Source organism: Pleurodeles waltl, chromosome 8, assembly GCF_031143425.1.
Source record: "Pleurodeles waltl isolate 20211129_DDA chromosome 8, aPleWal1.hap1.20221129, whole genome shotgun sequence".
In the NCBI taxonomy this organism is placed as follows: Eukaryota; Metazoa; Chordata; class Amphibia; order Caudata; family Salamandridae; genus Pleurodeles; species Pleurodeles waltl.
In genome coordinates, this window is record NC_090447.1 from 1316052130 (window position 1) to 1316065622 (window position 13493).

Below are 13493 nucleotides of genomic sequence, written 5' to 3' on the forward strand. Positions count from 1 at the left end.
GTCTGCGTGCACCCGGAAAACCAACGCACACCTCCTTTTTTCCACGCATCTCCTCCTCTGCGGTCCTCATGTGTGTAATTTTGATGCATACCAGGTACTTTGTGCTTGCAAGAGACAATTGTGGCTTTCAAGAACTTAAGACTCTTCTTATCATTACAAAAGTGATATTTCAACTTGTGATTATCAAATCTTTGACCTTAAGTTAATCAGATAAATATTCTATATTTTTCTAAACCTGTGTAGTGTCCTTTTGTGGTTTTCCCACTGTGTTATTGCATGATTTATTGCACAAATACTTTACACATTGCCTTTTAAGTTAAGCCTGACTGCTCAGTGCCAAGCTACCAGAGGGTGGGCACAGGATAATTTGGATTGTGTGTGACTTACCCTGACTAGGATTGTGGACCGTACTTGGACAAGGGTGTATACCTCTGCTAACTAGAGACCACATTCCTAACACCAACCCTGTACGACATCTCAGATTTTCTTCTTTCCAGATCTGTACTTCAACGTACGGGAGACTAAGTCACTATTTCATAGTTGTTACAAAGGAAAGAAGATCTTCTTAGTGACTAAGCTGCTAACTGTGGAACCCACATTTCTAATATGTACTTCAGCATTTGATCAAAACAAACTATGTGATTCAGACCAATTCATACCTCTAACCTGAAATTGCAACACATACAAAAGGATACCAACCTACTATGTTATTTTGCTAGATTGGCCTTGTCAAGCATGATAAGAGGGGAAAAGTTCACACAGGAAGAGACACGTTTGTTGCAACATGTCCCGTCTGAATTTTGATTCAACAAACTGGTTCTCCCTTTGTGAAAGGCTGAGATTACAAGCCGTTTTTAATCTGTCAAACCCAGATCAAAACTTTCAAGTTGTTTTGTGAACCCCAGCCATGGGACTCCTAGTTAGGAGTCTCTCAGCCATAAGGTACTAGGAGCCATCTAGACGTCATTTTTAACTGAGAGTTCAAACTATAAATTCTTATAGCTTTAAAAAAAAAAAAAAACAAGGTCTAGATATTCAATCTTTATTTTTTGTGATTATTTGTACCATGCTGTCTCTTGTCAAAACCCTTGGCAACCCCACATCAAGCCTTGACTGATTAAGCTGCCACTGGACAGACATGAATAAAAAGGAAGCTTTGGCAGGCCTTTTGCCAAGAAAGACACAGATGCACATGCACTTCACAAACGCAGGTTATTGCTGTATTTTTGTAATCAACTGCTAGTTCTCTGATGCCCAAAATGATAAGAGATATTTCTTAAAGAAAATGAAAATACATATGAATGTGTAATACTATGCTTACCAAAACCATCGATATCCAGATTCTTCTCAACTACTACATCCAACAGAGAGTCGCCAACTTTTCCTTTTGCTACCAGTTTATCTCCATCACGATTTATAAAGTGGACAGTGACTTCATCTTTGGGGCTGCAACAGAAACATAACCTTTGCAAATTCATTGAAGAAAGCATCATAATTGTCAAATGTGCAAAATAGAACGTAAAAGCGAATTGGGCTATAGTAGTAAGTTTAAAAGTGCATTTGCAACTAACCTTATTTCATAATACAGTCAGTCCACTGCACAGTTCTCCTCAAAATTCCACACCCCTACGTGGGCAGATGTCTTAATTTATTTATTTAAGTCACCTGGTATAGCGCACAACTCAGTCCCAGAGGAGTATATCAGCCCTGCGCTGAAACAGGCAAGCTAAGCCATATTAAAACAACCACATTTTAAAGATCTTTTGAACATTTATGAAATCTGGGCAAGTATGTAGATAGAGCGAAAGTTTATTCCAATTGTAAGAGGCCTTGTATGAAAAAAATCTGCCTCCAAATCTTGAGATGTGGATGCACAGGGTCTGCAAGAACACTTCATTTGAGGACCTTAGCTGTCTAGACCGCTGATAATGACTGAGTAGTGATTGCAGAGAAGCAGGGCAAGCCTTGTAAAGTGCCTTATATGTCAGACAGCAAAGTTTGGAAAAGAGCCGCTTTCTGATAGGTAACTAGTGCAGTTTTCTTAGAATAGGAGTGGAACACAACCGTGCCGGAAGGTTGCAGATCAGCCGAGCAGGTGTATTCTGTACTACTTGGTCAGCAAGGCATAATTTACCAATAATGCATTCCCGTAGTCCGGGCGACTGATAAGAGCTTCAGCAAGGGTTTTTTGGGCGGTAACCTGTAGCCAAGGAAAAACTTTCCTTAAAAGCCTCATTGTGGCAAAACATGTCACGTTAACTTGATCTTTCGTGGACAGTGATTGATCGATTTTTCACTCCAAGATTTTTCACCACCTGCTAAGGGGCAAATCTGAGTTCTGAGGGCCACCAGTCCGCTGAGCATCTCCCATAAGCTTTACCGAAAAGCATGACCGCCATCTTCTCGCTATTTAGTTGGAGACTGTTTTTATTAATTCAGGCAGAGATTTCCTTCATGCAGCCCTTACATTTATTTTTCACTTTGTTTGGATCTGGGCCAAAGGAGATGAGAAGTTAAGTGTCACTTGCATGTGGCATTATCTCCAATCTTCGATGAGGATGGTTTAAGCCCAGTTACATTTCAGGATGTTCTGGACTGGCCGGGTTCTTGAAAATAGCCGTTTTTTTTTTTTTTTACGCTAAAATTTGTACTAAGTCATCTCTGAGATCTTGGGAGGCCACAATGGTGGAAGTACAAGCCCGTGGTTCATAAAGTTATTTAAAACTTTATATAATTATTTTGGCGTTTTTGTCAGTCGATGGAGATCTTTGAACATGCTAAATGTATGTGACTTGTAATGTGCATGTTACAAACCAAATTGTGTCAAGGCCATAACCTGCAGCAGGGCAGAGCAGAAAAAAGGCAGGAATGAGAGAATTTTATGAAAAGGCGATTTTGAACGCCCTGTGTCAAATATGGTTGGGACACCTTAGATCCGTATGCAAATCAGTTCCAAAATGTATAGACCATAACAGAGAAACACCCATCTCTTAGGCCCGTTCTTCTGGCTGCTGGGGTTGAGAAGGGAAAGCTGTCTGCGCTGTTTCCAGGGAAGGGGCAGGCTAAACCTTTAAATTATTAAATTCTGTGTTATTCAATAGGTGTATTTAGACAGTTTTAATTTGTGAGATAGCTGTGTTATGGCCACTTTAAATTTTTACGTTGTGCTTCAACTCACGCAAAGCATTCATTTATTTATTTAGAACGCCGCTTTTAAACTTGCACTGCATTCTGGTGCCTTTCGATGCTCTCCAGACCACCACGGCTGGGTGCCATTTCCTGCAAGGAGAGTTGGTCGTCTGTAAATTCGTGGGCCCTAGGCCCACATGATGTCATAACAAAGGACACAGACACCGAAGTACAAGTTACTTAACAGGCCTCGAGCATGTGCACTCAGGCTCTTTTACTAGTAGGGTCACCTGACGGGTGACGCATGTGATGGATGGGTGTAGAGTGGGTGTAAAATCCAGCCCTCTAAGTGTGGCTGAGTAGCAAACACTAGAATGTGTCCTGGGAGACACTACATTCCTGCCAAACGTTATTGAAAATAAAACTAAACTGTAAGGATAAAACATAAAAACACATGAAACACCAACTAAGTCTCTCGACCTCAAGTGTAAGTCCGCAGGATGGCAGTGGACAGGTGAAGCCGGACATCTTCGCACGCGCTCATGGTTTAACCAGCTACTGCTGGGCACAAACACTTTATGGATGGAGTCCAGATTCGGTGACAGCCAGCTGGTTGGCTCAGTGTCCACTCATGCACTGTGGGTCAGGCCTGTGTGCTCTCGTGGTGATGTGGCTGATGTGAACTGTTCAAACTTGGTGCATAAGGAGCGTTTGTGGTCTGTTGCGAAGATACTGCCTGAGACATCCTGACTTCAGGAAGGCCAATTTCTCAAAGACTGTGAAGGCATCTGCGGTGATGTGACATCTTCCTCTGAATCCCTGGCGCATCCTGATGCTTTGTCCGTGGAACTGCTTCCAGATCACCTCTTGTTACGGATTCCCCATTCAGGAATTCCCTTGAGGCCCTTTCAATGGGCTGCCACGGGCCTGGTGTGGACTGTGCTGGGCTGCGAGTGGGCCATATGTGGGCTGCTGCAGGCTCTCCAACAGGAGTCCTGGCCAAGTCATTCGTGCACCCGCAAAGGTGGATGATAGAGTCAGCGCGCTTGCCAACATGGACCAGGTGCAGATGGGCTCTTAGATAGTCTCTTGGCAATTGGTCTCCCACATTGCCAGGAGTACCTCGTTGGTTTCTTGATGTTTTGCAGAGTTACGATTCCACTCTGATGTTAGAATGCTCTTCGTTTGGATGAAGTGATGCCCCTGGCGATGATGGTGTTTGCCTGTAGGTGACCTGCCAAATAGACGTTGATGTTCCTGGCGTGAAGACAACTGGAGGGACTTCGGCATGGTTAGTGCAGTCTTTCTTTTACTTCATGTACAGATGCTAACAGTGATGCCATCTGCTTCAAGTAGCCGGTGACAGGTGGCTGGACGAACGCACTGTGAAGCGTGGGGCTAGTATGCGGTTTGCGCATGCAGGTGGGTTACTGCCGGTACTCATGTTGAGCTGTCTCCAGTGGTGTCACTGCACCCCAGCGGCGGTCTTATCAGTAGGGACACTCTTGAGTGTTGGCACAAGTCCTCCATCTCTCTACTCTGGGATCTTTCACTCTTACGCCTCTGCGGTCGTCAAGTTTCCCCACTGTGACAGATGTCACATGATTTTCTCTCTTCTTTTTTCTTCCTCCTTTTCAACGTGGCTTCCCGCCATGCTCTCTTCTCGTTTGCCATGATGTGGTGTCCAGCCACGTCTTCCCTTTGTGCAGACCTCTTGCCAGTCCACTCCTGTCCAAGGACTAGACATTTTGTTATTGTTGCAATGGTGGCAGCTTGCCATGCCACTTGGGATGCGCGACTCTCCTCTTGCCTATTGTGAGTCACTGTTGACTCAGTCTTGAGGCAGGTGGGAGAGGACACTCCTAGATCAGTCTCTGGCCCAATGTGCGGCAGTTTTGGCGGTTCACATCTTTTCCGCCTCATCGCTTGATGGTGCAGTGGCTGCTCATCGCAGGTTTGGCCACTCTACGCGAAACTCTTCTGAAATGGACAAATGGTAGCCATTCGATGCTGGGATGACCAGCTGTTGCTGCCTCTTTCATGCAGCCATGCATTGTCAGTATGCCCCTCAAGGCATTGTGTCTGCTCTTGCAGTGGTAAGCGTATCTTCAAGAGCGCAGTGGCGGTAGAGAGCCGCTAGGGGGCACACACTGCTGCTGCCATACTGGGCTCACCTTCTGCCCTGCTAATGTTCTTCATGTCGCTTGCTCCTGTCAGTATACATGTGCCTTCTGTAGGCTTGCCTGCTGAAAGGCAGGGCTTTGCAGTGCACGGGGCTTTGCACAGTTGAGGAGTGACTTCTCCGTAGTATGAGTGTCTAGTCAGTTAGGGGAAGGCACTGCTGATTTTCTTGTGCTGCAGGCCATGCCATTAGTTGCAGGTGCTGCAGGTACAAACATGGGGCAGTGCAGGCTCATGTATAGCGCTGGTACAGTTAGGGTGAAGATGCTGTCTTTACTGCATTCAGGCAATGCTAGGCTTTTCCCTCCTCTCTTGTCTCTGGAGAGTGCTGCAGGCACTGGGCAGGTGCGTGGGGTAGATGGCAGGCGGCTCCTTACTTGTCTTGGTGTGGGGAGCTGTGCCAGTCTTCCTGTTCATGGCATCTGCAGCCAAATCTCGCTGGTGGGCACCTAGCAGATGCTCCTCTCGTACACTGCCACTTGCTCATTCTCAGTCTCTCTGGGCGTGTCCACCGCAGGCTCCCCATATGCTTGCAGTTAGTTCTTACTTCTGGCGGTGACCACTTGCCACCAGGGGGCATCCGTTCTCTCCTACAGCTTCACAGAGCAGTACAATGAATGGGTGGCAAAGTGGCTGCACACTGGTTTTGCTCGATTCTGCTGCAGAGCTTGAGTTTTGGGGGCACCTCTGGGCTTCTTGGGAATCTGCTGCTGCAGGTCTCGTCACCTGGAGATGCAGCCTTTAACAGGGGCCATGAAAAATGTCTTGTACTGTGGGACGTTTCTCTTCACAGGCCGCAGCGGTCTCAGTGCTACAGGCCATGCCTCTCACATGGGCGCTGTGGCCATTCAGTGTAAGGGGTGGCCTCTGGCACTGGCTCTGCACCAGACACCTGCGGGAGGGGTGCTATCTGGCAAGCCAGGGGACTCGTCGGTGCGCTTCTTGCCTGGGGCACAGCCGGTGCTGGGGAGGCAGCACTGGAGGCAAACCCATCTCGTTGCATGGCAAAGTGTCAGCAGGGAGGGCATGGGGGGGGCACACTCTTCTTACACTGCGGCTAGGGCATTTGGCTCATATGCAGCCTTGGGGCAAGCGAGGCTCAGTCTTAATGTTTATCGAACGCCACACATGCACTGTGGCCATCAGTGTGTTTTACTGTTTTGTGCCACGAGGACATTACAGGCTCATTTTTGCTGGGTGGCAGGGCAGCTTGTCACTTTTCAAATTTCAAACCCTGGCCCAGTCAGGGCAGCTCCATGCCGATCACTGTTGCTGGTTGCAGTGTGATAGAGTGGCTGCTAGGCAGCACTGCGGTCACTCACTTCATGCCACATCAGCATCTTTGGTGCTGCTGGTCTCGCGGTACATTCAAGATGTTGGCGTGGGGCCGCAGTAGTCTCTGGTGCGGCCTCACGACAGGATTGCCTTTGTTGGCTAGGTCACCATACTATTTCAACAGAAGTGTTTCCCATACGGCTGCGGGTTAATGATGACTTGTCTTGCTGCACTGCCTGCCCACACCCACCTCTAACAGCAGGTTAATGGCGCATCCTCTTCTCCGTCTGGAGCAGACTCTTCGCCCCCCACAGGCACTTTTACTTGCGGCCGACAGTAGTGGCCTCTTGCGGGCAGGGACTCTCACCGGGGTCAAGTTGGCAGGCAGGGGCAGTATGCAACAGATGACGTGGAATACTCCTCTGACCTTAGGTGCCTTGATGGGGGTTTGCACAGTGCGGAGTTTTCAGCACCTGGCCAGCATTTTCACTTTATTCACCAGTCAGTGTTACGGGGGTGCATAGACCTCTCAGTGCCTGTCCTTTGTTTCTCCAAGCCAGACTTCAGGGCAGTGTTGGTTGCTGCAAGTCGGTCTGCCGGCGCGCATTGCTTTTTCTATAGGCGGGGACACTGCTGGCTATTTTGAGGACGGTGTAGCTAATGTCTGGGTGTGATGAGGGTTAATTGTGGGCATCCTGGGCAATGCAGTATTACTGTCCCCCTGTTTCTTTACTGGGATAAAGGTGGCAGGGAGAGGGAGTAGAGAGCCGCCGCAACAGGTGTTGGCAAGTGGGAGCACTGACATGCAAGGACCGCTGCATAACACTGGGTACAGTCCCTTATCTTCACGTCGGCACCGATGGTGGCCGGCTGGGGCAGCTTACGGGTGCTTTAGGAGGTAGGGGCAAAGTCAGTCACAGGCCCTTCTGCACCTTGAGGGGGGGTGCATTCTCTTGTAGGCACTCGCCTCTCGTCATCGCGCTGCCCGCAAATTCAAACAGGCACTCACCAGGCAGATGGCAGGAGATGAACAGTCTCTTGTCTTTCACCCAAGGGACGTTCAGCACAGCGAGTGGTTGCAAGACATGACCGGCGGATGGCTCTTCACTCCCCCACCCCCCAACCCTTCGAGGAATGGCAAAGCGGCTTCCAGACGACACGCGGGGTACAACCCGCTCATCAAAGTCGTGGGCCCTAGGCCCACATGCTGTAATAACAAGGGACACAAACACCAGTCTGCAGGTTACTTAACTGGCCCTGAGCCCGGGCTCTTATTAGCATGGTCACCCGACTGTGTGGGGTGGGTGTAAAGTCCAGCCCTCTAGGGAGCAAACACTAAAATGTTTCCTGAAAGACACTGCAGTCGTCTTCCTAGCCTGTACCTTTAGTGATCTACTGGACAGCCACCATCTTGGGTAGGTCGACAATCTAGATGCAAGGCTCCCGGCTGAAAAGCCACATATAAGCAGCTGCAGGCCAAGTAAAACCTTTTAATTATTAAATTCTGGGTTATTCTATATGTTTATTTGAACAGTTAATTTGCGGGACTGCTGTGGTTTGTTAGGACCGCCTTTAATTTCATGCTGCCCTTGAAATCACGCAAAGCATTAATTTATTTTTAACGCTGCTTTTAAACTTGCGCTGCATTCTGTTGCCCTTCAAAGAGTTCTGGTCCGCCGCGGATGGGTGCTGTTTGCTGTGGAGAGAGTTGGTTGTCTGGCTAGACTGTACCTTTAGTGAGCCACTAGACTGCCTCCATCTTGGGCAGGCCAGGTGTCTAGATGTAAGGCTCCTGCCTGAAAGGCTGCTGCAGATTGCGGATGTGTGTATCAGGCGTGTCACAGGTGCACCAAAGGTAAGCCCATCTGGGCCCATCCGTGCCTGGACGATGCCAGACGCCAGGGCCCCTGCCCGTTTTTCCTTTTAGATCCTGGCCTTACAGCCAACTGTATAGTAAGGAAGTACTCCCATACCAAATTTAAATTAATCCAGAGGACCTTCACTGAGGCAAGTTGCCCTCTGCTACGCTGCAGTCAATAATTGCCCTCCTTGCGGTCCCACCCTCCTGTAAGAAATGCAGATTCTCTTGCTCAATTACTTCGAAATCATCAGGAGCTGAAGACCTGGTGTCACAATCATGCCCACCCTCCAGTTTGTCTGAAGACACTTACATCCAAAACAGTAATTGGAACTCTCCAATTTATAATGACAACTTGAATAGGACAGATAGCCTAAACTGTATAATTAGGACTATGGCCGGGCATGCCATAGAAATATGGGATCTCTTCTCATCGCTTTGCCCCAAGCTGTTTCTTCATGGAAACTTGGCTCAGTAATACTGTTGTTACCTGTATCATCCCTACCAGAACATTACTTCTTCGATAAATTAGATAGGCTAGGGCGTCTGGGTGGTAGCATCACCATCGCTTTTCACGACTATCTCAAGGTGGAGTTATCGGTCATCTTATGCTCAGGCTGGATAGAAATTTGTATTTTTTTAAACCATAATTTCTGCCACAGACGTATGTCGGGGTGCCCTCATTCATCATCCACTTGGTACTAGGAAAGATTTTAGTCAGGCACTAATCAATTATATTATGCCTCATGTACTAGCTTCCAATAAGTTTCTATTAATGGGTGACTTCAATTATCATGGTGAGAATACCTACAATTTAGGAGTGACTCAACTACTAGTAGTAGATCTAGACACACTAGGGATGAAGCAGATAGTATCAGTCCCGACGCATAGGGCAGGGCACATGTTGGATCTCATTTTTACAAATATTGTGGAAGTAACATGCGAATCTCCGCTTCCTATCACTTGATTGGATCATTATCTGATGAAGCTTTGCATTCCTTGTAAGAACGCCCTTGAAAATCCTAGAAAGGAGGTCGGTAGACCTCAACGTCCCTGGAAAACAGTCACTCTCACTACCTTTTTCGGAGGCCTTTAAAGCTCCTTTAGTTACATCCTATAGGACTTAATAGCTCCTCATAATAAAATCTATTTCTACCTCTTCCAGAAATCAAGCTCCAAGATACATGAACACTCTGCATCAGGAAAAATCAATCTGCACACGCCTTGAACGCAGATGGCGTCTTACAAAATCTCTGGAGAATAAAGCAGAATATAGGGCTAGCCTAGGTAATTATAACATGATTAAGGTGGCACGGAAAGCGTACATAACCGCTACAATTGCCAATGCGGGCAATGCTACAAAATAATTATATAAAGTTTTAAATAACTTTATGAACCACGTGCTTGTACTTCCACCATTCTGGCCTCCCAAGATCTCAGAGATGACTTAGTACTAATCTTAGCGTTAAAAAAAAAAAAAAAAAAAAACGGCTATTTTCAAGAACCCGGCCAGTCCAGAACATCCTGAAATGTAACTGGGCTTAAACCATCCTCATCGAAGATTGGAGATAATGCCACATGCAAGTGACACTTAACTTCTCATCTCCTTTGGCCCAGATCCAGACAAAGTGAAAAATAAATTTAAGGGCTGCATGAAGGAAATCTCTGCCTGAATTAATAAAAACAGTCTCCAACTAAATAGTGATAGGACGGCGATCATGCTTTTCGGTAAAGCTTATGGGAGATGGTCAGCGGACTGGTGGCCCTCAGAACTCAGATTTGCCCCTAAGCAGGTGGTGAAAAATCTTGGAGTGAAAAATCGATCAATCACTGTCCACGAAAGATCAAGTTAACGTGACATGTTTTGCCACAATGAGGCTTTTAAGGAAAGTTTTTCCTTGGCTACATGATACCGCCCAAAAAACCCTTGCTGAGGCTCTTATTATCAGTCGTCCGGACTACGGGAATGCATTATTGGTAAATTATGCCATGCTGACCAAGTAGTACCGAATACACCTGCCCGGCTGATCTGCAACGTTCCGGCACGGTTGTGTTCCACTCCTATTCTAAGAAAACTGCACTAGTTACCTATCAGAAAGCGGCTCATTTCCAAACTTTGCTGTCTGACATATAAGGCACTTTACAAGGCTTGCCCTGCTTCTCTGCAATCACTACTCAGTCATTATCAGCCGTCTAGACAGCTAAGGTCCTCAAATGAAGTGTTCTTGCAGACCCTGTGCATCCACACCTCAAGATTTGGAGACAGATTTTTTTCATACAAGGCCTCTTACAATTGGAATAAACTTTCGCTCTAGCTACATACTTGCCCAGATTTCATAAATGTACAAAAGATCTTAAAAACGTGGTTGTTTTAATATGGCTTAGCTTGCCTGTTTCAGCCCAGGGCTGAGATACTCCTCTGGGACTGAGTTGTGCGCTATACCAGGTGACTTGAATAAATAAATTAAGACATCTGCACACGTAGGGTTGTGGCATTTTGAGGAGAAACAAAGAATATAGGAGCCCTCTCTTGCTCACTGGTAAACCGCTGAAAGCTTTCCAGTACTGGGGAGATTTTCCAAGGTCAGCAATTCGTCTCACCTCAGTTTGAGATCTTCTATAGTCAGTCAAATTTGGTAAAATTATAAGGGTGGTGGAATATATTTTGGCGTTGAGAGGGCCCACAGCAGCAGGCCACAAAGAAGGTGTGATGTGTGCTGAACTACTCCCGGAACAAAAGAATGCTCAGTTAATCACAATGTTGCCTTTTAATGTAGAGGGTGTTATCCAGGAAGACACGCAGGCTTCTGGCCAACTCGCAGAAAGGCACTTTGTGACCACAGCGGGGGGAAAAGTGGAGGCAAAACGCAGGGCAAAAGTATTTCCATTTAGCTTCAATGTTCTCTGCCTCATCCTTTCCTCCATGAAACTCTAAAGTAAGGTCAATGAGGAGTGACCCATTCTGATGACCATCGAACATCAGGCAGACTTGCATGTCACTTGCAGAGAAAAAGGCTAGCTCCGGAACACAAAGGAGCTTCATGAGAGAAAATGTAAAGGCTGAAAATAGAGAAAAGACGAACCATGGGAGGGCCACAGATGAGGGGAGACTGGTTGTGAGATTCTAAAGGCTGTTAGTTTATCATGAAGTAGTTCTTCCATATTTTGTTTCTCTATAGGTTACATGGACCTACACACACTGCCTTCACTACCACCTGTCTGTAAACAGGAGCTCCTTCAAGTATTAAGTGTCAAAACAGACTGCCTGTGATTCAACGTAGGTATACTTATTTTTCTTTCACTTTAGAAGTGCATATTCGTAAGATAGCTGTTTGACAACTGCTTTCACAATCATAATGCAGTAAAATTTCACAAAAAGACACCAATTGCCTAATGAGATTGACGTTACCTTTTGGAAGTGCAATCAATCAATATTTGATCCTTACAATATATACGTAAATCGATTTTATAAAATGGTACGTAAACATATCTCAAAGGAGCACAGAATTACAATGTCGCAGTCTTGATTTAAAAAAAGACCCAACAGCAAAACATACATCATGTCCCAGGGGTGTGGAATTTATTAAAATATCTACTTGTCCAGTGGACAGGTTGTTTCTCAAATCTACTTGTCCTGTAAAAAGATCTACTTGTCCCTTTGGTGCCATGTAGTGTGGCGACAAATTATGGCAGCAATCTCATTATGTAAGTGCTCTGATAATAACCTCTCTGATTATGCCAGGGCTACTACCATAGTAGGGCTTGAATACTTGCAGTTTCAATCCCTACTGTAGCAATTTCCTTATTTTGCCACCTTTCTGCAGATCTGCATACTGGGGCTGGAGGAAGCAGTAAGCAATAGTTCTAAGGCTGGAATGCCTTTGAGTCTGCAAACCTACTAACCTGCATGTTTTAAAGATTTTTACCAGCTTCTCTCTAATATTTTCCCATAATAAGAAAGATTGGACATTTACTCCTGACAATGGCAGAATTAGAACTTCTTCCAGGGTTGGGAAGAAAGTGGCTGGAGGGAAAATGAACTTGCAAATGCTCAGTAGATTTTTACATGAGCAAATCTACACATTGTATTTACCCATGCTAAAATACAGTTCACAAATATTTTATAGGGTAAGGCATATACAATGGGTGCACTTTTGTGACTTTCTTTAAGAATTTGGGGCCACATGTAGGTAGGTTCAGATTTGTAGGATGGTGTCCCTGACACCATCTGTGATTCGCAAGGTCTTCGCAAATGCCTACCTCATGAATAATCATGAGGTGGGTCGCAATTTGAAACCCCCTCGCGAATGGTGGCCCTCACAGGGATGGTGGTCTGCTGGAGACTTCGGACCACCATGTCTGTGACTGCTTTTCAATAAATCAGTTTTTTTTTTGTAATGCAGCCCGTTTCCTTAAAGGAAAACGAGATGCATAACAAAAATGAAAAATGAAACATTTTCGTTTCATTTTTTCAGAGCAGGCAGTGGTCCACAGGACCACTGCCTGCTCTGAAATTGTTTTTACAGTGACATTCACAATGGGTAAGGGGTCCCATGGGGATCCCTTCCCTTTTGCGAAAGTGTTAGCACCCATTTGAAATGGGTGCAAACTGCGATTGGTTTGCGCCCGCGTTCGCGGTCACAAAACAATCCTACATTGCACTGCGAGTCACAATTAGGAAGGGAACACCCCTTACTAATTGCGAGTCGCAAACCTGTTTTGCGATTCGGTAACCAGGTTACCGAATCACAAAACTGGGTTTGTGCATCGCAGTGTGCTTTTTGCATGTCGCAAACAGCGAAAGTCGCTGTTTGCGACATGCAAAAAGCTACCTACATGTGGGTCTTGGTCCCTAATTAGGTCTGGTGTTAACAAAGACATTTTGTTTTTATTAAACTTCTATTTCTCTCTCTTTCGGCCGGCTTTACTGTGAGTGATCGCATTCTGCTCTTCCACAAGGAGCATATTGCCACACAAAGTAGTTTTGTTCAGTGTCAGGAACTACAGTGGCAATCAGTGATGTAACTAAACTGGAGGGTGCCCCTTTGTA

General features: G+C 46.0%; 1 protein-coding gene across 1 annotated transcript in view; it reads right to left on the minus strand.

The window, feature by feature from the left end:
* The window catches only part of FDX1 (ferredoxin 1), a 142884-nt gene that overhangs the window by 90950 nt on the left and 38441 nt on the right, over nucleotides 1-13493 (minus strand). Inside the window, exon 2 of the mRNA XM_069202304.1 lies at nucleotides 1322-1446. Within this exon, the coding sequence (XP_069058405.1) occupies nucleotides 1322-1446 (125 nt within the window). The remainder of the gene's footprint in view (nucleotides 1-1321; nucleotides 1447-13493) is intronic.